Genomic DNA, 21,427 nt, shown 5'->3' with positions numbered 1-21,427 from the left:
TTTTACATTTTAAATCTTAATAGCAGTATAATTATTTTATAATTCCAAGATATGCCAATAAAATTGCAGATTACTTGGCCCAAGTGGTTTTGTTAGTGAGGCTTTTGATAAATTGTTCAATAACCAATTCATCGCACTAGCCTTTCTTTGCAATGAATTTTTCTTTTCAAATTAAAAAGATGATTGCAAACATTGAGGCCAATGTTAGTAGGTTTTGAACTTGTCAAGAAATCATCATAAGAAAAAATGCTGACATGCATCAACTACCATCTCTTGATGTCTCAAATAATTAGCTTTTAGGAAGCCTTCCTATCAACATGACAAACCTGGTTTTGCTGACTTATTTAAGCTTTTCATACAACTTTATTTTTTTTTCTTTTGGCGAATTCATAAAACTTAATTTTCAGGTCAAATTCCATACATTGGACAACTTCATACTTTTGATGAGTTTTCATGCTATGGAAACCTATGTCTATGTGGTCTTCCGTTTCTCACAAGTTGTCAAAGTGGTAGTGTTTCGTTTACAATCCATGTATGTATTAAAGACACATAAATAGTTGAATTATTTTATATGAGAAAATCTCAAATAGATAGACAGCATCATCCCATGTTGTTAGGTAATTATTAATAATAAATTTATTTTTTTTTGTACGAAACTATTAACAATAAATGAAAGGTACAAAACATGAAAATAAAATGTATGAAAATATTTATATGAAAAATACAATGTATAAAAAGGTTTCAATAGATAACTAATCAAACCAAATTAAAATACTGATGAAATGGAAGGATGAGATAGTATAAAAGTAATTCAAATAGGAGGAGCAGATGAATATGGAAATAATTTAAATTAGGGATAGTTAGAGAAATGATGAAAAATCATTATTATCACACCTAATAGTATATTTATTATAAGGTCTATCATGCATTTTGGGAAAATAATAGCTATGCTAACTCCCTCTCTTGAAAGACCATATCTCATTCAAGTATAGTCTAACCCAATTCCTCCCCTTACATCTTCCCTCTATTGGAGCAATTTGCCTTGGTTGTTGCCTTTCTCCCAAATAAATAAATTTATTTATCCATTAAACAACAAAAAAAAGAAAAGAAGAGAGAGGATAGCATAATGTACTATTGTAAGGGAGATGACATATATTCCCAAACTCTACTCATGGCTAGACCTATAAATGGATAGTCGAAATCTGCCTCCGAATTCTCATTCATTCGTTTAAGGGTGTCCGTATCCGAAAATTTTCTTACCAGAAAATATCCATATCCGTTTACTAAGCAACCGGATTCAAATTCGGATAATATTCTGATATAAATTTATCCGAATAGAGTAAAGTATTTAACATTTTTCTCTGAAAATAGATGATAATCGAATTTGGAAATCAGTAATCATATAATCGGAAATTATCCTGTTAGAGTAAAATAAGAAATTTTTTTTTCTCTTATTAAGGGGTTAATAATCAAATTTGAAAACCAGTAATCGAAAAAAAAAAGAAAATGACAATCACCAATCATAATCAGATAGTTTATTGGATTGGATTTGGTATTTTATTTTATTTTATTTTATTTTTTCTTGGCAATTCTTGATGTACATCACACGAATGACAACAGTTTGGTTAAAACATTTCTCATCGATAATTAGTTAAGGGCCTGTTTGGTTACGCGAATCCAGAGATTTGAAATCTCTAGATTCACAAATGAGAGATTTTTACCTGTTTGGTTGTGTGAATCTCTAGATTCATGAAATCTAGAGATTCACATTTTTACACTAAAAACGTGAATCTGTAGATTTATGGGTATGAGGTGAAATCTAGAGATTTCACCCATACTATCAAAGCGTTAAAGATTTGAACCATAATTCAATAAATATTTTTTTAGGATAAATCTAGAAATTTCATTCCAAAAATTCAAACTAACCAAACAGTTAATTTTACGAACCATGACTCTAGAGATTTGAAGTCTGTAGATTTGAAATCTCTAAATTTTTGAAATCTACAGACTCAAGTAACCAAACAGGCCCTAAGATATTTTACAATAGAAACAATATTTAAAAATTGCAAGACAAATTTTAATAATAATTCTTTTTCTTTATTTTATTTAAACAAAATCACTTACTCAGTTATTCTGTACTTCTGGAATAAACAAATTGTTTAGTTAAATCATTTCTCAGTATTAATTAGTTAAGAATTTTTATAATAGAAACAATATCTAAAGTATGCCAAACAAATTTTAACAATTTTTTTTTTGTTAAAACAAAATCACTTTTCCAGTTTTTCTGTACTGGTGGAACAAACAAATAAAATATTCTACTTTTAAATGAAAATGAATTGACATTCTTGGCTTATACATTAACAAAATGTTCCTTTTCCAAAGGGTGAAATTAAAACCCTCAAGACTTTTTAGCAAAGTTGTCATCAAACACCATTTTATCGCTCAAAAATATATCTTTTATTTTAGTATAAAAAAATGTGTTTGAGAATATAAGCATTAACAAACGCATCCATAAATCTGAAAAATGCACAATAAACAATTAGGTATTAAATTAAGCAATATTTATGGAAGGACATACACCAAATTTCCATTGGTTCTACCATTACAATTTGATTGAATTGAATTCCTTTTTTTTGGTAGCAGAGGTGTTTGGTATGCACATCTTGATTAATCTTCATGAGAGAACTCATATATACAAGGAAAAAAATCTTAACTCTAAAGATATTAAAATTCTTAACCATTTATTTACGAGATGTTGATCTTTATCAACTAAAACCATCTCAAAGTGTTAAATTGAAAATCTTTCTTGCGCCAATCATGTCGACCCACATTTAAAGGGGGATCTACATCTTTTGCGTTCGGGCAAGGCGTATGTTTGTGTGTTCGCCTAAACAATGCCCTGCCATGATATCGGTGCACCCACTTGAGTACCACGGACTAGGCATCATTCAGAAGAACACACAGACTCACGCCCTTGCCCAGACGTAGAGGATGTCCATGTTAAAAATGGATTAATATTTCTAGAGCCCAAATATATCGGCCCAAACAATGCCCTATATAGACAAAGGATCTACGTGCTTAAAATGAATTAATATTTCTAAAACCCAAAGGGAAACTTTCTCTTCATGTTTTGATCACGTGGATGGATGTGCTAGCGGTGGCAACTTCAAAGTTATCAGTGATAACTGATAACCCATAAGTTTGAAAGGTCTTGCGTCTTATTTCCGTCTTTTCACACCTGCATCAATGATCAGAAGATAAGGAAAAAATCATCTGGGCCCCACAACTTGACAATCAACGTTCGCGGGAAGCCAATCAGGTTCGTGGAGGACCGTTCGTTATTTCCCTACCCGCTACAGGACATAAAACTTTGACGGAGAACGATAGGGACAGCACCTGCAAATCAGAAGCTCCAACCCTTCAGCTCTCGATGTCTCGCTTCATAGCTGCTCAGTATATTCTTCTCCTTCTTCTTCTTCTCATTGCCAATTTCGAAGAAGAAGATGATGATGATGGCTTTGTCTACCTCAATGTCAGTGGCTCTTCCACCTGGCTCCTTCGTTTCACTTCATCGCCCTCCCCAAAATCACAGACGCTTCACCTTGCAGATTGATGCTATGAGCTCCACATCATCGTCGTCATCCCCTGAATACTCTTCTACCGAGAGCGTCACTTCTTCTAACCCCGTGACCAAGAAACCCTATGTCGAATCCTCTCTGCCGTCGAAACCAAATTTTAATTACGCGCTTGCCAGTCCCAATGGCAGTCCAGTTACTCGCTTTGTCCACTCTGCTGAATCCTCCATCGAGAAAGTAAACTAATTGGTTTTCTCTCTTCAATCTTCAACCTTTCAACTTACTTTGTTTGATTGAATGTATTGAATTGTTGAGAGATGTTTTTCACGAGACGCCATATTTGTTGAAGCTCTAGCTGTTCTCAGTCGTTACATATTAGTAATAAAATAATGTTTTTCTGAGACAATTTGTGCCAATTTTGTTTTGATTCTTTTGTATTTTATATGATGTATAATTGTACTTTCAGTTTCTTTTTCTTGGTCATTTTTTATAAAATATTATTTTATATAATTAGGATAGGAGGTTGTTTCCTTCCTTAATTCAATATCCTCTCCTGTGTATAATATAAGAATACAAACTCATTAGCTTTATTTATATCAAGTGTTAGGCCAATCAAACTGCTTCTTACGCTGTCAATTGACTAGTTCGGGTACGGACTTCGGCTAAGCTTGAATCAACAGTATACCTAATTTATGGCATAGAAGTGCAGCTTCTTTCTTTTCTTTTCTAAGTATGGGAGATTTTCGCAGTCAAGTCATGTACCCATGTTTTAGGACCAATTAGATGGCTGATTACATTGGTAACCCATTACCTGTATGACCAAGCCCTAGGCCTATTCCTAGGGAGCCTAATTTGGTGGTAGATCTGCATCACTGCTTAAGTGATGAACATGGTCTTTATTGTTCATATTTGAAGGAGAATATGCCTGTTATTGCCATGCCCTTTTCTGTTACTTTTATTGCTTTTAATTCATCTTTGGAAGGAGACATGTAGCTGAGTCCATTTAGTGATGAAGTTATACCATTGGGATCGATTTATGCTTTTTCTACATCCATATTCTGGTCTGGTAGAAGTTATTCATGTTTGCATTTCTATTGAGCAGGCAATCTTTGACTTCCGTTTCTTGGCACTTCTGGCTGTTGGAGGCTCTTTGGCGGGGTCGTTGTTGTGCTTTTTGAATGTAATTTTCCTCACGACACTATTTCCTTCTCGTTAAGAATGAAAATCTTGGTATCATCCATATTACATTTGTGATTGTCTGGTGAAAGCATGAAATTGAATTATCATCTGTTAGTTTGCAATTGAAGTTTGATATACCTTGAAAATTTTACCCCTTACAGCTTTATATGGTTGGTTGTAAATAGAACAGTGTCCTGTTATATAAAAAGCCTAATACTAAAGCAGAAAGGCAAATATGAGTTTTTGGTTGTCATTACCAGTTATGTTGTGGTGTGTCTCGCAAAAGGAACTTAAGGCCTGCTTTGACTGACCACATATTTGCCGCTTTGTTATGTTACAACTTATTGTTAGCACCAAGTCATGATTTGGAAGTGTGAATTATGCTATAACAAGAGTTCTCTCTGCTCTTTTTACCTACTCCCCTGTCCCTTTTAATCAGGATTTGGACCTGCAATAAGTAGCACTGACCCATGTGGATCTGCGGCTTCTTTATGAGCTATTACATTATTCATATGGACGTGGATTCGGATCTCAAGTGACTACTAAAGAATCTAGGAGCTTTTAAGAGTAAATGTAGCACAGAATACAGTATCAAGTGAAATGTATATTCTATTGTTATGGTTTCAATGAATTCTTCTTAGGTGCTATTCTTGTAGAAGCTGGGTTGCATGCAACTGTAAATGCATTTGATCTTTCAGAAGCCATGTTCATTTGTGAACTTATTTCAGAAAGGTGGTTTTCATTTCATACTTGTCAACCATTCTTCTAATTTGAATAAGAGATCAAGTCAAGTTATAAGTTTTAAACTATATTTAGCTAACAGTAAGCATTATAATCCAGTAAGCATTTCATGCATGTGAATCAAAAGGCTACTTGTTCCAAATTCCAATCAATAACTACAAATAGAAGTTCGGAGTTTACCAAGATGCAAACTCAGAAGTACTTTAATATGGAGTTGCATCTTGAAGCTTCTTAGATACTGATGGCTAATGTGTCAAATACCCAATTACTTTGCATTCCAAAAGCTCTAATTTGTTGAATTTTCCATCTTTCTTGATATAAAATCCAACAATTTGAAAATAGTAGAAGACATCTTGACATTGGAAGTTTGAAAGTCTTAATTTTCAGGTGTCTTCCCAAATTAATCATGTTAAAGCTTTGATAAATTTACGTTGCCAAGGGAAAAATTCTAACTGTGTAGAGCTATATAATGGAAGCAATACAATTATTTTCTTTTGTTTAAGTTTGTAATGGCTAGGATTTCTATTTCTAGCGGCAACTGCAAGGGCAATTCTGCCATTACTCTTTGTGTGTTAGATTAGGTTTTCAGTTTTATTTTGATTGTTATCCTGCCATCACTTAAGTAGGGGCAGATTAGAGGAACCTGTGATTGGGGAAAATACATGATTGCAAGCCTTCTTCCTGCTTGCGATAGCCTTCTTCTGTCTTCTTGATTCTTCTTCTTCTTTCTCAATGTTCTTTCAGTCCCTAGGTTGATTAAAGGTACTGAAATTCTAACACTTTTTAATTTTGGAAATTTATTGAGAAAGGCAGGCCTTGTATAGACTATAGAAAAAGATGAGGCAGGTAAGTTGAAAAGGTGTTCCCAAAATAACTAATGTCTGCAGCTGAGAAGTCTTTTAGTTTTCATATGCTATGCTCCAAATACAAGTTAGCCCTGTGGCTTTTAATTTTCTATATGATGGTCATTTCATCTTTAATGGTATTGTTTTTTTCCCCCATCTGCTAATCTCCGCGCTTCTGCTTGTTCGGTTGCAAATAATAAGTTCTAAGAGCCACTGGTCATTTAAAAATATTGATTAACTAGAAGTGAGAACTGTTTTTTTTGGGGTGAATTTTTATTTTTTGGGTGAATAGAACTGTTGTTTTTCTTTCCACAGAGGGATGAACGTTAAGAATTTGATCCATGTGGAGGTTTCATCCTTAGGGAGATTGATTTTTGCACCTTATAGGTTTCTGACTTGCATATTTCTTTTACTATTGTACACATATTTGATAGGGTGCAGGTATTTTGGTAATTCTTCTGTCTTCTAGGCATGGATTTTTTGTTTGTATGTTTTCCCCTGTTTGATCTGGATATCATGAAGCTTAGTAATACTAGCTTCTGTTCTCTGCAGGGATGTGTTTATATTTTTGAAGCATACAAGGTATACTGGTCAGGATGTCTCAAAGGAGTTCATACAGGGCAGATGGTTCTACGTTTAGTTGAAGCTATTGGTTAGATTCTTAAAGCTTACTTTCATGAATGTGTTTCTGTTTTCTTAGCCATCAGCAGTCCAATTCAACAGCTAGATAAAACAATAGATGGTTGACTAAATGCTTTCCTCATCACATACTGCAGAGTGTCTTGCAGGCTTAAATTTTAAGTCTATCCCTCTGCTTGTGGCATCACTTCTGCAGTAAAGAAATGTCCATTAAAGCACATTTATGGGAATATGGCCAAGGATTCCAGTACTACCTTGCAACACATGCATACATTCTACATGGCAAAACCTTATAGACCGCCTAGGCCACCAATTATCATATTCCCGCCATTTAGATCCTCTATCATAACCTAGACACCTAGTAGATGATTTGTTTAATCTCCCCAGGCAGATATTCTGTTTTCTCTCTCCTTTTATGTCGTATTTATTTCCAACCGTACAACAACCACCCCCCCCCCCCAAAAAAAAAAAAAAAAAAGGAGAAAGGAAAGTAATAAAAAATTATTAGATTAGAATTTGTTACAATTTCTGCAAATCTAACCCATAAATTTTGTGGGGCTAATGACCCTCAATGTCATATTGGTCGTCATAACTTTTGGCTTTTTCTTCTTCTGCTTCTTTGTTTCTGTCTCCTTCAATGGTTGGTCAAAACCCTCTACCATAACCTAGACACCTAGTAGATGATTTGTTTAATCTCCCCAGGCAGATATTCTGTTTTCTGTCTCCTTTTATGTTGTATTTATTTCCAACCATACAACAACACCCCCCCCCCCCCACAAAAAAAAAAAAAAAAAAGAAAAAGAAGAAAGGAAAGTAATAAAAAATTATTAGATTAGAACTTGTTACAATTTCTGCAAATCTAAACCATAAATTTTGTGGGGTTAATGACCCTCAATGTCATATTGGTCGTCATAACTTTTGGCTGTTTCTTCTAATTCTTTGTTTGGAGCAGAAATTGGTTGTTGTGGGGAGTCGAGGGGTCAGAGGAATGAAGTAGAAGAAAGGCATACCCTGAGTCTCTATGTGTGTGATGTAACCTGGCCCCAAACAGCCCAAGAAGAGCCAAAAAGGGGGCCAAGCCCACTTGAAAATAGAAGCCAATCCAGGATGGGCCAAACCAGCCCAGGGGCATTTTGGTCATTTTCCGTTCCCCTTTTAGGGCTAAATATGGGTTTTGATGAAATTCCCTCAATCCTAGGGTCATACATTTACTTTTGTTTTTCTATTTGGGCTAATCAATCTTGAATTATGAAGTGTCCAAATCCTTAGAAGTTAGTTGTGGTTAAGATAAGATTCCTTATCCAAAGGGTTCTTAACTTCTTATCTTTTAGAGATTGTTGTTATTTTTGTTTGGAAGTTGTTTGCTTGATTCCCAAGTTAAGTGTCTTGACAAGTCCAATTCTAAGGTTGTGATCTTGTAGTAATTTGATTCCTTTTTGAGTATGGTTGTCTAGAGTTGGAATCCTTATCTATTAAGGAGGTCCAACCCCAGTCAGAGCCTTTTATATTTAGGCTATAAATAGCCTCTTCTTGCATTATAATTTCTGATTTGATGAATGAAAAATTGAGTTGAAAGAATGAACTTGAGAGCAGTCGTGGGATCCTGAGATGGGTAGCTGCAGCTACGTTTGTGACATTGTTTCTGCGATTTAGTCTTCTTCTTCTCCTTCAAACAGCAGCAGCAGCACTAATTCAAGTCTTCAAGTAAGTGTAGCACCATACCCCTTCCCTCAAGCCAACCGTTGCCCTTCCATTCCCATCCCCCTTTCTTGTGTGAGCAACAGCCCATCCCCGTCTCTTAGCCCCACCTCCTCAGCCCCCCTTGACTCCATTCCCCTTCCCCTAGAGTCACAACAAGCATTAGCACACACCCCTTCCATTATTTTCCCAAGCAACCCTACTTCCCTAAACCAGAATTTTTCGTCAAATCATCTTCTTCCTTGGGAGAATCTGCAGAAATTCTAAACCCTCTGAAACCCTAAGTTAATAGAACGTGACCTTCTTAAAACCTTTGACTCTAGTTCTGTCTTACAGAACCATTACTACAAACCCCTAACCTACCCTGGCTAAAACCCACCCTATCACTAGTTTGAGCTTCAATTTGAAATTTGAAATCTGGAATTTCAAATTGCATCAACTATCAGACCTAATATTCTGTTACAGCAAAGATACTTGGCCCTAGAATACACTACAGCCCCTGAAACATCCTTCCCCTTTTGCTGCAAATCCTGGAGAAACCTAAGAATCCTGGGAAATTCCCCAACTACCCCTAGCCCTAGGGATTACATCAATGTGTGTTCAGTGAATGGATTTCTAAAATAAATTAAGCCCTAGCAATTTGGAGGATTGTCAAGTGAAAACTGCTCTAAAGGAGAAGAGTAAAAGAGTTGGTAAAATCACTTCGGATACATTGCCCCAAATGCAAATAAAAGTAGAGGGGCAAGAGAGTGAAAATCCCCTTAGAACCATTGTAGAGAAGTGACTCCAAATAGGTCCTAATTGTTTGGCCTTTATGAAAACTGCAGATAATGTTTGGAAGATCCATAGGTCTATTGAATGGTCTGAGAAATCCTGACTTATGTCAAAGTGACATAGCAGGCCTTTATTAATATTAGTAGTATGACAATAAGAAAACAAATATTCCTGATGTAGGACTATTACAATAAGATATCCTAAACGAGTTAGTGCATAGATATTTACTATTGTATTCTAACACTCCCCCCATCGAGTTAGTGCATAGATATTAATCATGCCCAACTTGTTTGTAATATTATGAAAGGCTTTGGTACTCAAAACTCTTTGTAAGCACATCAGACCTTTGATTGTCAGAAGTCACAAAGGAGATACGGATCAGTTTAGACTCAGTCTTCTTCTTGATGAAGTATCTATCAATCTCCACATGCTTGGTTCTATCATGTTGTACCGGATTATGAGCTAAACTGATTGCTGATTTACTGTCCAAATACAGCTGTATAGGTGTCTTAGAATCTGGTCCAAACTCTAGAAGTAGTCCCTTTAGCCATAACACCTCACAAATTCCTTGTGCCATTGCTCTAAATTCAGTTTCAGCATTGGACCTTGCAACCACTGCCTGTTTTTTATTCCAAGTCACCAAGTTGCCAACATAACTACAACACCCAGAGGTAGATGATGAAAACCCAGATTTAGGGTTAACGGTAGTATGGTAATTTCCCTAAATCTAAGGGCTGCTCAGGAATTTCAGATTGAAATTATAACAGAATCAGAAACTAGGGCTTGGAGGGGTTTCGGTTAGGGTAGGAAAAGGTCTATACTTGCTGTTTTTATAATTTCAGAACTGATTTTTATTGGTCTAGACTGTAGGGTATGGTCAGAAGTTGAAACAGGTTCAGATTTCAGAAGTTTAAAATCTGCAAAATTTTCTAAGGAAGAAGATGATAAGCAAAGAATTTCTAGAAATAAGGAAACTGGGTTTAATTGGGAAATTAAAAGTAGGGCTAGGGTCTGGGGGAAGGTGTGACCCTCGAGACTTAGGGTGAGGAGAAAGGAGAGTTAAGGGCTGGGAATGTGGAAGTTGCAGGGGGTGGGGTTCTAGGGTTGCCATGGGGAAGAAGGAGGGTGGGAAAGTTTGGACAGGCAGGGGAGGGGCTGGGTATCCCTTGCTAGGGTAGGGGAAGGTGAGGCAAGGGCTGGGGCTTCCTGAGAATAGAGGGGAAGGAAGAGAGAGTGCCTGCGATGGGGTGGGGGTTGCTGGACTTACTTGGTTGCTGCTGTAGCTCCTGAAGAAGATGAGGGAATTAATTAATGGCTACTGGAACTTGAATTTGATTGCTGATTGTTGATGAAGAACTCTTCAAAATCCGTCGTGGCCCTCCTAAAGAGAGCCACGACCTTGTGTCTTATAAAACTCTAATTTTTATTCAATTCCAAAACTATGATTTTGGCCCTGATCTTGGCCCTGATCTTGGCCCTGATCTTGGCCCTGATCTTGGCCCTGATCCTGGCCCTGATCTTGGCCCTGATATTGGCCTTGATCCTGGCCCTGATCTTGGCCCTGATCCTGGCCTTGATCTTGGCCCTGGTTTTGGCCCTCATTTGAGTTTGGAGACTCTGGACCCTCCACCCACATGGAGAGGAATTAATTGTGATACATATGGGTGGATACTTGACACGTGTCAAATTTTAGAAACATAATCATGTTTTGTTGAAAATTAATAAAAATAAATTATAACCTCATAACCTATGTAATAAGCATCTATTTGATTTTGGCCCTGATCCTGTCCCTAATTTTGGCTCTAATCTTAATATTAATTTGACAATGATCATGTACTAGATTTTTACCCTAATCTTCATACTAACATTGATATAAGTATTGATTTTGACATTTAGTCATTTTGATCATATTATGACTATAAATTCACTTTTTATATTATTTTTAAGGTAACTTCAAATTTTCCAACTAAGTCATTTTTAGTTCAAAAAAATATTGATTTTTTTTTGACTATTTATAAATAATAAAAACTAGTATATAGAGAATTAGTATCTAACAAATCTACACCCCAACTTCTCATCATGAATATTGACATCTTTCTTTTGCCTCTACTGTGATATTTCAAAACTTTTTATTAAAGACATATAGCTATGTTTGTAAAAAACATCATTTTCTTTAACTACAAAAAAAATACTTTTTTTTTTGTTGAATACTAAATTATCGTCTATTTACTTGTTAACAAGGTTTTGAATATGATTTTTTTTTTGTATTGAATAAAGATATCAATTTATCGAACAATTGTGAATGAAAACATACTTACCTACGGCTTAACCGCTTAAGTGCTTGACTTTGAAGATAAACTTTTCATTTTATCAGATCCCTTTTGAATTCTGAATCTCTGATGTTTCTAAGTTTACAAAAAGAGTTTATGTGTGACCTTCTCTATAATTGACTTGACTTTCAAATATGCCTAAATTTAATTACAATTCTTCTCTCTACCTGTTCTATTTCATGAATAATTTTAACTCTTTGCTGCTGGAGAAAAACCAAAGGAAAAAACATAATAAAAGAGGAAGAGAGAGAGAGAGAGAGAGAGAGATTGGAAATTTGGAATGAAGTTTGACCACTATCTTAGAAGTTAGAAATTGAGAATTGAGATAAGTCTTTTTCTTTTTCCCTTCGAGCTTACATATAATAACCCGAATTTTCATCGAATAACAAATTAGAAAGGGTATAAATAGTTAAATACATATTGAATATAAGTTTTGGACTATTTGTTGACATCTTTACCATTTATTTTCCTGAACTGAGTTTGGAATTTAAGAATTTAATTACTTTAATATTTATTTCAATAGAAAATCCAAAAAAAAGATCACTTATCTCAAGTAAAAATTTATTAAAAAAAAATAAATTCAAATAAGTAATTTAATTAAATAATAATCAGTCTGAAGAGTATTACCTTATCCACATCGGCACATCCTATTAGTAATCAAATGGATTTGGATACCCTTAAACAGATGCCGATGGAGATCTGAAAGCGGATTTCAGTTATTCGTTTAGTCATTTACACGCTGAGTAACATTCTATATTTTTATTAATAAAATTTATGTAAATAAATATGAGTTATTTGTAATCAAATTTTTAATTCAATTAAGTTAGAATTTTTTTAGAATCAAACTTGTAAATAAATGGAGATACATTTTAAGACCACAAGTCTTTTGTCTTTTTGAAAAATATTATGTTGGTAGGGCCTAAAAGGGGTAATCCCGATACAGATTGTGATTGTCTTTGAAACCGTTTTGAATCAAACCTATATGGGTAATGCCTTTTTAATAATTAATGGTAATAACTAATAGTAATTGTGAGAAAAAAGGTTTGCTTTGGAGAGAATTTCAAATTGACTTATCTCCCCTAACCTTTTTACTCAGGGTATGAGAGTGTATCTGTAGAAAACATTTGAAAATTAGTTTCGGTAGATAGAATCAACTAATTTTATCGGATATTATAAAAAAATGGTACTTTTGATTCGGGGATTGTTGTTGTATCATTTGCACCACCAAACTTGCCTTTCGAGTAGGAGCGCATGGGTTGTTAAGCATTATCTACCGAAAAACCTCAAAGAGAGTCCTTCTGGCAGCAAAAAATATAATTAACCCTCTTAGATCACTAGTTAGTAGTTACATTTTTTTTTTCGTCCTATTTTTTTAATATTTTTGTTATTAGATTTGAATTTTTAAATGAGCTATGCACTACATTAAATTATTAGAAGATTTCTAAGGAAAAAAAAACATATTAACTAAGAAAAAAGTGAGAAAAAAGCCCCCCTATTTTAACATATGATCTTACATTCTTACCAAAGTATGATTTAGCCTCCCTTAGAATTTAATTCGGTTTATGTTTTTGGCTGTAAGAGCCTAATATACTTAAAAAAGTGAATTCTATATGAACAAATAACCTGGACGGTTAACCATTTATTCCCCACCTTAATTTATTAAAGAAATGGGTAAGTTTTATGTTATCCATTTTAAGAAATCATTATAATAAGTAGTTTAGAAAATTGTCAATTGTTCCTCAACGCTAGCTGTATTAACTCAAAGTATGATTGAAAAAATATGATTTTTTATTTCTATAGTTCTGATCATAACCATCTCAAGTCATTAGTTGAACTAGATTTTTTTTAAAATATTCAAATTTTAAAAGGACTCAACCTTTCTCTTACTTGCATTTAAGGAGAGAAAGGCATAAAAAATATTCAAAATATAGTCACCTATCAAAGTCAAATCACATTGAAAGAGACCAAGAACATAGGAAATTGGAATAAACACTTAAGAAGTGTGTTTAACAAGTAAAGGTGAGTGAGAAAGACGTTCTTACTTCTTACATGAGATAGGCTACATTGAGAATGACATCCCCCCAAAACTAAGGTGGCACATGCATAGTAAATAAAAGAGAGCGGGCAAATCAAGAAGTGTCTATTTTTGTGTTTGGCCATTCCATTTTGAGGTGGAGTGTCAACAGAACTAGTCTAATGGATAATCCCATAGTCAACCAGATTAGAAAGAAATTCCCCACTCAAATGCTCAGTCCCATTGTTAGTGTGTAGGATTTTTATGAAAGAAAAAAACAAATCTCTTTTTTGGTGAAAGTAAACCTATGTGGTTCTAGTGCAACAATTAATAAAGGTGAGAAACCAAAGATAACCAAAAGTAGAAACAATTTGAGATGGACCCACATATTAGAGTGAATAACAAAAAAAGAAATATTTCAGTTATTAAAAACAGGATAAACATCTAGTCTGCTTTGCCAAAATGCAAGCATCACAATGAAAGTCATCTAAGTTACAATGCTTAATTAAATCTGGAAAAAGCTTAGATGAAGTGGGTAAGGGGATGTGGCCTAAACAACAATGCCACTGTAGTGAAGTGAAAAGAGTAGGAGAATCATAATCGGAGACCGTAGTCAACGTTGATGGAGACCCATCCAGCAGATGGAGCCACCCCTTGCTGTTTACCACTACCATATATTTAATTAAATAGTGGGCTTCTTTATGGGCTCGTGGGCCCGCCCTATTATCTTATGCAAGGCCCACTTTGAGGTGTAAATATTAATACCTTCGGGTTCAAAAATTATGCTGATCATTTCCTCGTTTTCAGTTCAGTCTAATTCTACCGTTGTGGGACCCACAAGCGATGTCTGACCTCGACCAAAATATCAATCAAAATATAATCTCGTTTAAGTTATTCTTTAACTACACTCGGATTATTTGATTAAACCATCAAACCAACCATCAGATCCTTTAATAATCTTAAAGACTGACACATTCACACACAATATAAAATAATAATATAACAAGATGCAGGGTAGAATCATAATCGGAGACCGTAGTCAACGTTGATGGAGACCCATCTAGCAGATGGAGCCACCCCTTGCTGTTTACCACTACCAATTGTACATCCTATTTCCAGGTCTTAAGACACACAATGAGAAGGAAAAAGAGAGGGTTATTTTGTAGTTCAGTTCATAAGTAAGGCTACTAATAAATAAAATATTGGTAGAAAATTTAGGAATATGCAAAACAAAGGGCAATTGTAAAGAAGGAAAACAAATGATGGAACCCTTTCCAAACACAACGGAAAGAGACCTATTTGCAATACGAACATTGTGATTTAAAGGAACAGAGGAATATGTAGGAGAATATGTAGGAAACAGAATCAAAGAACCAGTCATATGATCGGTTGCCCCAAAGTTAATTATCTAGGAGGAAGGACTCGTGGTGACGCTGTGACAACTGAAGGTACTTGTGGTGGGATGTGTGTTAGATGGGGGACCATGGCAGAGACCACACTAGCACTGGAAGTCGGCATAAAAGAAGACACTTCAAGTTTGGTCATTAACTGACAAAGATGTTGAAGTTCATCTGAGGAAAGATGTGTTAGAGCACTCTGATCTTTCAAATTGGCTTGATGGTCAGATGCTTGAGGATTTCCATTCCGATTGGCTGTCCGCCTGCCTCCACGACAAGTGGCTAGTCGTCCGTGCAACTTCTAACACTTGTCCTTGGTGTGATGTTCTCGACCACAATAATCACTCGTTTGTGTCTGAGAACCTCCTGTACTAGCCACCAATGTAGATCGCTCTGACATTGTTCATCATTGTCCGGCGGCTGTCTTCAGTTTCAACCATCACATATGCTCGTATCAAGGATGGAAAAAGTTCCCGTGAGAGGATATAAGCCCATATTTGATCATACTCAATATTTAGTCCAGCCAAGAAATCATAAACATGGAGTTTATCTTCCCACTTTTGATAGGCAGCAACATCAGCTACACTAGTTGGAGTGAAGCCTTTGTAAAAATCAAGAGTGAGAATATCCACGGATAATATTATATTATTGGGCCAAAGTGAGTTCCTTCTACTGTAGCTGATGGATTTCACGTTGAATCTCAAAATATTGAGCATTGTTTCAACCTTCAAGTAGGTTTCCTCGGCAGCCTTTCAAATTGTGGCAGCATCTGGTAGTAGAAAATAACTCTTTGCAATACTGTATCCAATGGAATTAAAAAGGAATCCTATAACCAAGCATTCATTAGTCTCCCACTTGTCTTGTGTTGTACTAGGAGTAGAGAGCTTAACAGATGTACTGTGAAGATGACATGTAACGCCACGAGCACCCACCATAAGAAAACAGAACTAGACATTGCAGATAATTAGTCCTGTTGAGTTTGACATGGGTCGTCTGGAATGGGGAGAAGTTGTACCAGAAGTGGCGGGGGTAATAAAATCAGAGGCCATCTCAGAGAATCAAAGAAAATAACTGATCTGAAGACAAGATCAAAACATTAATAAGGAAAAAACGAACCCTTGGTAGGAGAAAAGGGCTTACCACCAAGGGGCAAACGCCATGGAAGGGAGGCAGTAGGTAAAAGAAAGGTTTAGAAGGAGAGAAACAAGGAGGTGAAGGCCTTAGGAAGATCTCAGAGAGGAGGCAATACTCAGGGTCATTCCAGGGATCGAAAGGAGGGTTGGTTGTGAGATCAAGGCTTCCTTGCTGATTAGGGATAACCCTAGAAGCCTCACAAGAGAGAGGCGAGGGTCCTAGGACCTCTTGCTAGTTGGAGGAAGGCTGGCAGAGTGCTGGTGGAAGGCTAGGCAAAGGTGCTGGTGGTGGTCCTAGGCCACCGTGGGAAGGAGGCGATGGGGTTTGAGGAAGAGAGAGAGAGAGGCAGAAGGGAAGAGGGGAGGTGATGGGGCTCAAGGGTATTTTTTGCAGAAAATTTTCAGATGAGATCAAGGCTTCCTTGCTGATTAGGGATAACCCTAGAAGCCTCACAAGAGAGAGGCAAGGGTCCTAGGACCTCTTGCTAGTTGGAGGAAGGCTGGCAGAGTGCTGGTGGAAGGCTAGGCAAAGTTGCCGGTAGTGGTCCTAGGCCACCGTGGGAAGGAGGCGATGGGGTTTGAGGAAGAGAGAGAGAGAGAGAGGCAGAAGGGAAGGGGGGAGGTGATGGGGCTCAAGGGTATTTTTTGCAGAAAGTTTTCAGATCTGTGGCTTTGACCATGTTGAATGGTTTGAGAAATCCTGACTCATGTCAAAGTGACATAGCAAACATTTTTCTATATTAGTATATGACAAGAAGAAAACAGATATTTCTGGTGTGGGACTATTACAATAAGATATCTTAAATGGACAATTGTATCCTTCTTACTGTTACTACTGTATTACAACAAGGTGGTGGTGTTTGCTTGTTTTGCATTTTCTTCGAAGACCTCTGTGTGGTCTTTTCATGTTTTAGGTTTTGTAGTACTGAACCTCATACATTATATATAAGTCTAGTTACTGATAAGGCAAGTGCTGAGTTCTCCTCATCCCCAAGGGAAAATGAAAAATGAAAGTAATTAACTTAACAAAAGTTCAATCACATATTGCTACTTTGGAGAAAATATTCTATGAAATATTAAGTTCAAAAGGGTGTATCCAATGCACAAGGCTTTTGAGGGTCATAATGTGACGGCCTTACCCTACTTTTGCAGAGTGCCTGTTTCCATACTTGAACGCATGATCACTTGGAGCAACCTTACTATTTCAAATAGTAAGGTCACACTTTACAATTATTTCAAAAGATAAATTTGATAAGAAAATTTTTATACTTGTGTGGTATTTATCACATAGTCAACCCATTCTACTTCTGCTTGGTACAGAATTCAGCTTTGCTGTTTGGTTATGGCATTTCCCTCAACCTCACTCAACCTAGAGGGACAAGAGTTTGAGGAATTCCATGTTCTTTTATGGTTGATATTTCCACTTGATATTACAAATTAAAGAGGCAATCTCATCTTAATGCAGATGTTTACCTTGCTGGAACTGTCATGTTGATATTTGGCATGGGCTTGTATGGACTATTTATCAGTAATGAGCCTCCTGGTGTATCCTCCAAAAATGGCCATTCCAAGGGATCTTCTCTGTTTGGGATGTTTGCATTGAAGGTAAGTGACATTTATTTGGACTGAACTCTAAGCATGTTTTTGCTGCTAGAGGAACCCTCATCTCCTTTCCTTTTACTGTTGGTAATTGATGTTTAACTTTCTGTTAAATTTGCTGGTATTGTGGAGCTCACATTACACTCCTTAATAAATTAGATAACAGCAAATTCTGCATCTAAAAGATGCTGCTTAGCATTAACATATAATAATTTGCAGGCATTTTGACCTTTAAATTATGTGTCGAACACTGGATTCATTTGATACTCCAGTCAACTAAATTTATGCATTGAAAGAAAAGGATACTAGATCCGTTTGAATTGTTGAAAATGCCCCTTAGGTTGAACTTGGCCAACCCATCCATTAATATGGGGGTTACCGTTTTCCCTTAAAATTTTTTCATGTCTTTGCTTTTTTTCAGAGACGTTTTAGCTGATGAATGAAGAAAAATGGGGATAACTTATCTATGGGATGGGATACCCTCTAGTTAGGGTTCCAAACTATTGTGTTGGTAGTTAACATGTTGAAATCTATTTGGGATGATGGATGATAAATAAACGTCCTTTTGTTACCATGAGTGTAGATACCCTAGTTTAAAAATTAAATATGCATCTATGTTTAATTGGCATCTGTGGTGCGGACTCAGAATCTGTCAGTCCTATGTAACTAATAAGCGTACATGCCTTGGCAGGATTTTGAATGATATGCATGGAAACTATTTTTATGTCATTGACAAATTTGGTATTCTTATGTCTCACTAAAAGTAAACTCTGGTCTGGGTTTACCTGCGGGTCAGCTTATTGATGTTCATTGCTCGTGTTCAAACAGAGCTTAATGCTAATATCTAAAAACTTGAGTAAGATTCTTGCTATTGATCTGTAGGAGAGACCAAAATGGATGGAAATCAGTTCACTGGATGAATTGAAGACAAAGGTTGGACACGTTATTGTCATGATTCTTCTTGTAAAGATGTTTGAAAAGAGCAAGATGGTGACAATAGCTACAGGATTGGATCTTCTAAGTTACTCTGTATGTATTTTCTTGTCGTCTGCTTCCTTGTACATTCTTCATAACCTTCATAAGTCAGAATAAGGTTATTTGAGAATGTCAGATGACAGAACCTCCTCCTGTGTGTATTTTGTTAATGTTAAAAGCTATTTGAGGACATGACAGACGACCAGTAGCCTACTAGAATGGATCTTCTACATTACTTTGTATGTATTATCTTCTCATCTGCTTCCTTGTACATTCATCATATCCCCCGGAAGTCAGAACAAGGTTATCCTCTTGCCTCTATTCATGAAATGTGATAAGCTTGTTCAAGAACATGTTAGATAACCAATCCTATTACCTCTATATTGGCGTGTTTGCATCTAATCAGTTGGGTATTTGAGGTGATTCTGATCCTTATTTGTTTTTCACTGCATGAATCATGCAAGAGAACAATAAAATATGATGTCAAGAGTCAAGACTAAGGGATCCAAAAACTTGTTTATTTTGCATAAGACTCTTCTGTGCTGGGATTTCTCAACATCTTAATCCTCTTTTGTTTTTCCCATAAGAACTGAAATTTGTATGTTCATAAGCACAAGTTTTAACTGATTTAGGTCCATTTTGTGGAGGTTTATTTCGAGTTTGTTTTGGAGTAGTGGATATCCTTTTTTACTGGTTGAGGAAATTGTATTCAATAGAATTTATTAAAGTTTCACTAAGGAAACCAACGTGCTGGAATTGCGAACATGCCCTGCATTGTTGATTATTCTGAAGTTCTGCAGGAAGGTGAGTGGGGTTTGCATTGATATACAGTGTATCTGGTATTGATTCAGGCATTAATTATATCCAGCTGACATTAATGACAATGTTAGAATATCTTGCATGTTATATCCAGCTGCCATTTCTTGTGCAAACCATACCACATAGATACATTGAATCTTATGTACTCGGGTTTTTCCATAGATGTTTCCATCATTTCATTTATAAGATGTTTTGAGATGTTGAGGAGTTATAGATTTATAATCCCACATCAGTTACATTAGGGCCTTTCCTGCTTTGGTGAGTAATGCTTTTCCTGCTTTGGTGCGTCTGGTTCTTTATATCTTGCACCACTATCTTTGTTACTTACTACTCTGCCATGTCAAGAGCCAAAGCAAAATTCACACTTGTGGGTTGTATGTGTATACCTTATCTACCGATGTGAAGCTGAGAAGGTTTATACACTGTTGACATCTAGAAGGTTACACATTTGGTCAATTTTTGCGTAGGAGAAGGGCATCGCTCAATACGTTAGACGTGTGCCCATAGGCAACACACTAGACAATGAAAAATTCACCTCATTGGAACTGTCTCTATAGGACAGGAGGTCGGGGCTTATTGGTCATTGTAATTGACCGAAAAAGGAAAAAAATAAATAAATCAATTTCCTCTTATTTTAGATCATTCTAAAATATGCCTAAATAAGTAAGAAGGATCCCAAATAAACAAAGCAAAAACAACATATGTTGAAAAAAGTAAAGCAGCAATATATCTTGGAAGTAGCAAATGATCTTTGAAACCCAGATTCTTCTTAGAAGTAATTAATGAAATGATTCTTAGAACACATGGAAGTGGGTCACAAACGAAACATGTTCATGATTTCACCAAAGAATTCCACTAAAGAAGGATTGAAGCTGGGGAACAAAAGCATGATAATGGCTGTAGACAAGGTCAAGCTCTGCACTGTAGATGATCACAGATGTGAAATATGCTACTTTGCTATGACCTGAAAAACACTTGTGATGGAGGTTGATTGCTCCAACAAAGGAGAGAGAAGAAAAATATTCCTTTTCCTTCTGAGAAGAGTTGATTAATTATGAAAATATGGCCCAAATGCCTGCTCAGTGAACTGTGACTGGCCCCAGATGTTTGCCCTGATCACAGTAGTGCAGCTAGGCTTTCTTGTCATCTTGTAATTTTTTGCGGCAACTAGTTCACACATTTAGTTTTAGTTTTATTCACTTGGAGCCTCAAAAATCACTAAATTTACACTAAAAGTTAAATTACATCTTACCCAACTGGAAAGGCAAAACCTTTATAAATCACACCCAACAGGCCTAGTTGACATTCACATTATGATAATGACACGCTAATCATCAAGATCTCTGTTGGGTTATTTCCATAAATGGGTTAGTTTTAAATTTGATTGATTCGGTACACACTTTTCTATTGATTGGTCAAAAAGTACAAGTGACCAATATTTTGTTGACCCTTTTGTCTTTTCGTATATTAGATGTTTTCTTCCTAACTACACATGTCACGTGAATTTCTGGCCGTTGTATATATTTTATAATATGCACATTCATATATCTCCCTTTTTATGATATCCCACACATGCAGGTGCTTGTCCATGGAGTCATGGAGAACATTTTCTTTCTTCATATCATATAAATATAATACATGACTGGATTGTTAAAATTAAGAAAGAAAAAAAAAAATCTAAAGGCGCCCACACCATGTAGATCCAAATG

At 35.9% G+C, this 21,427-nt stretch overlaps 1 protein-coding gene across 1 annotated transcript; it reads left to right on the top strand.

Moving 5' to 3' along the window:
• The first annotated feature begins 3,410 nt into the window (after positions 1 to 3,410).
• On the top strand, positions 3,411 to 19,134 carry LOC149001741 (uncharacterized). The gene is made up of 5 exons (XM_089137269.1): positions 3,411 to 3,812; positions 4,678 to 4,755; positions 6,893 to 6,992; positions 17,791 to 17,930; positions 18,807 to 19,134. The coding sequence occupies exons 1-5, from the start codon at positions 3,504 to 3,506 to the stop codon at positions 19,014 to 19,016; spliced, it is 837 nt and encodes a 278-aa protein (XP_088993395.1). The 5' UTR covers positions 3,411 to 3,503; the 3' UTR covers positions 19,017 to 19,134.
• The last annotated feature ends 2,293 nt before the right edge of the window (positions 19,135 to 21,427 follow it).

This window comes from Hakea prostrata, chromosome 10, assembly GCF_041222555.1.
Source record: "Hakea prostrata isolate BN-2017 chromosome 10, UWA_Hpros_2, whole genome shotgun sequence".
Classification (NCBI taxonomy): Eukaryota; Viridiplantae; Streptophyta; class Magnoliopsida; order Proteales; family Proteaceae; genus Hakea; species Hakea prostrata.
This window is presented reverse-complemented; position numbering and strand designations above follow the sequence as displayed.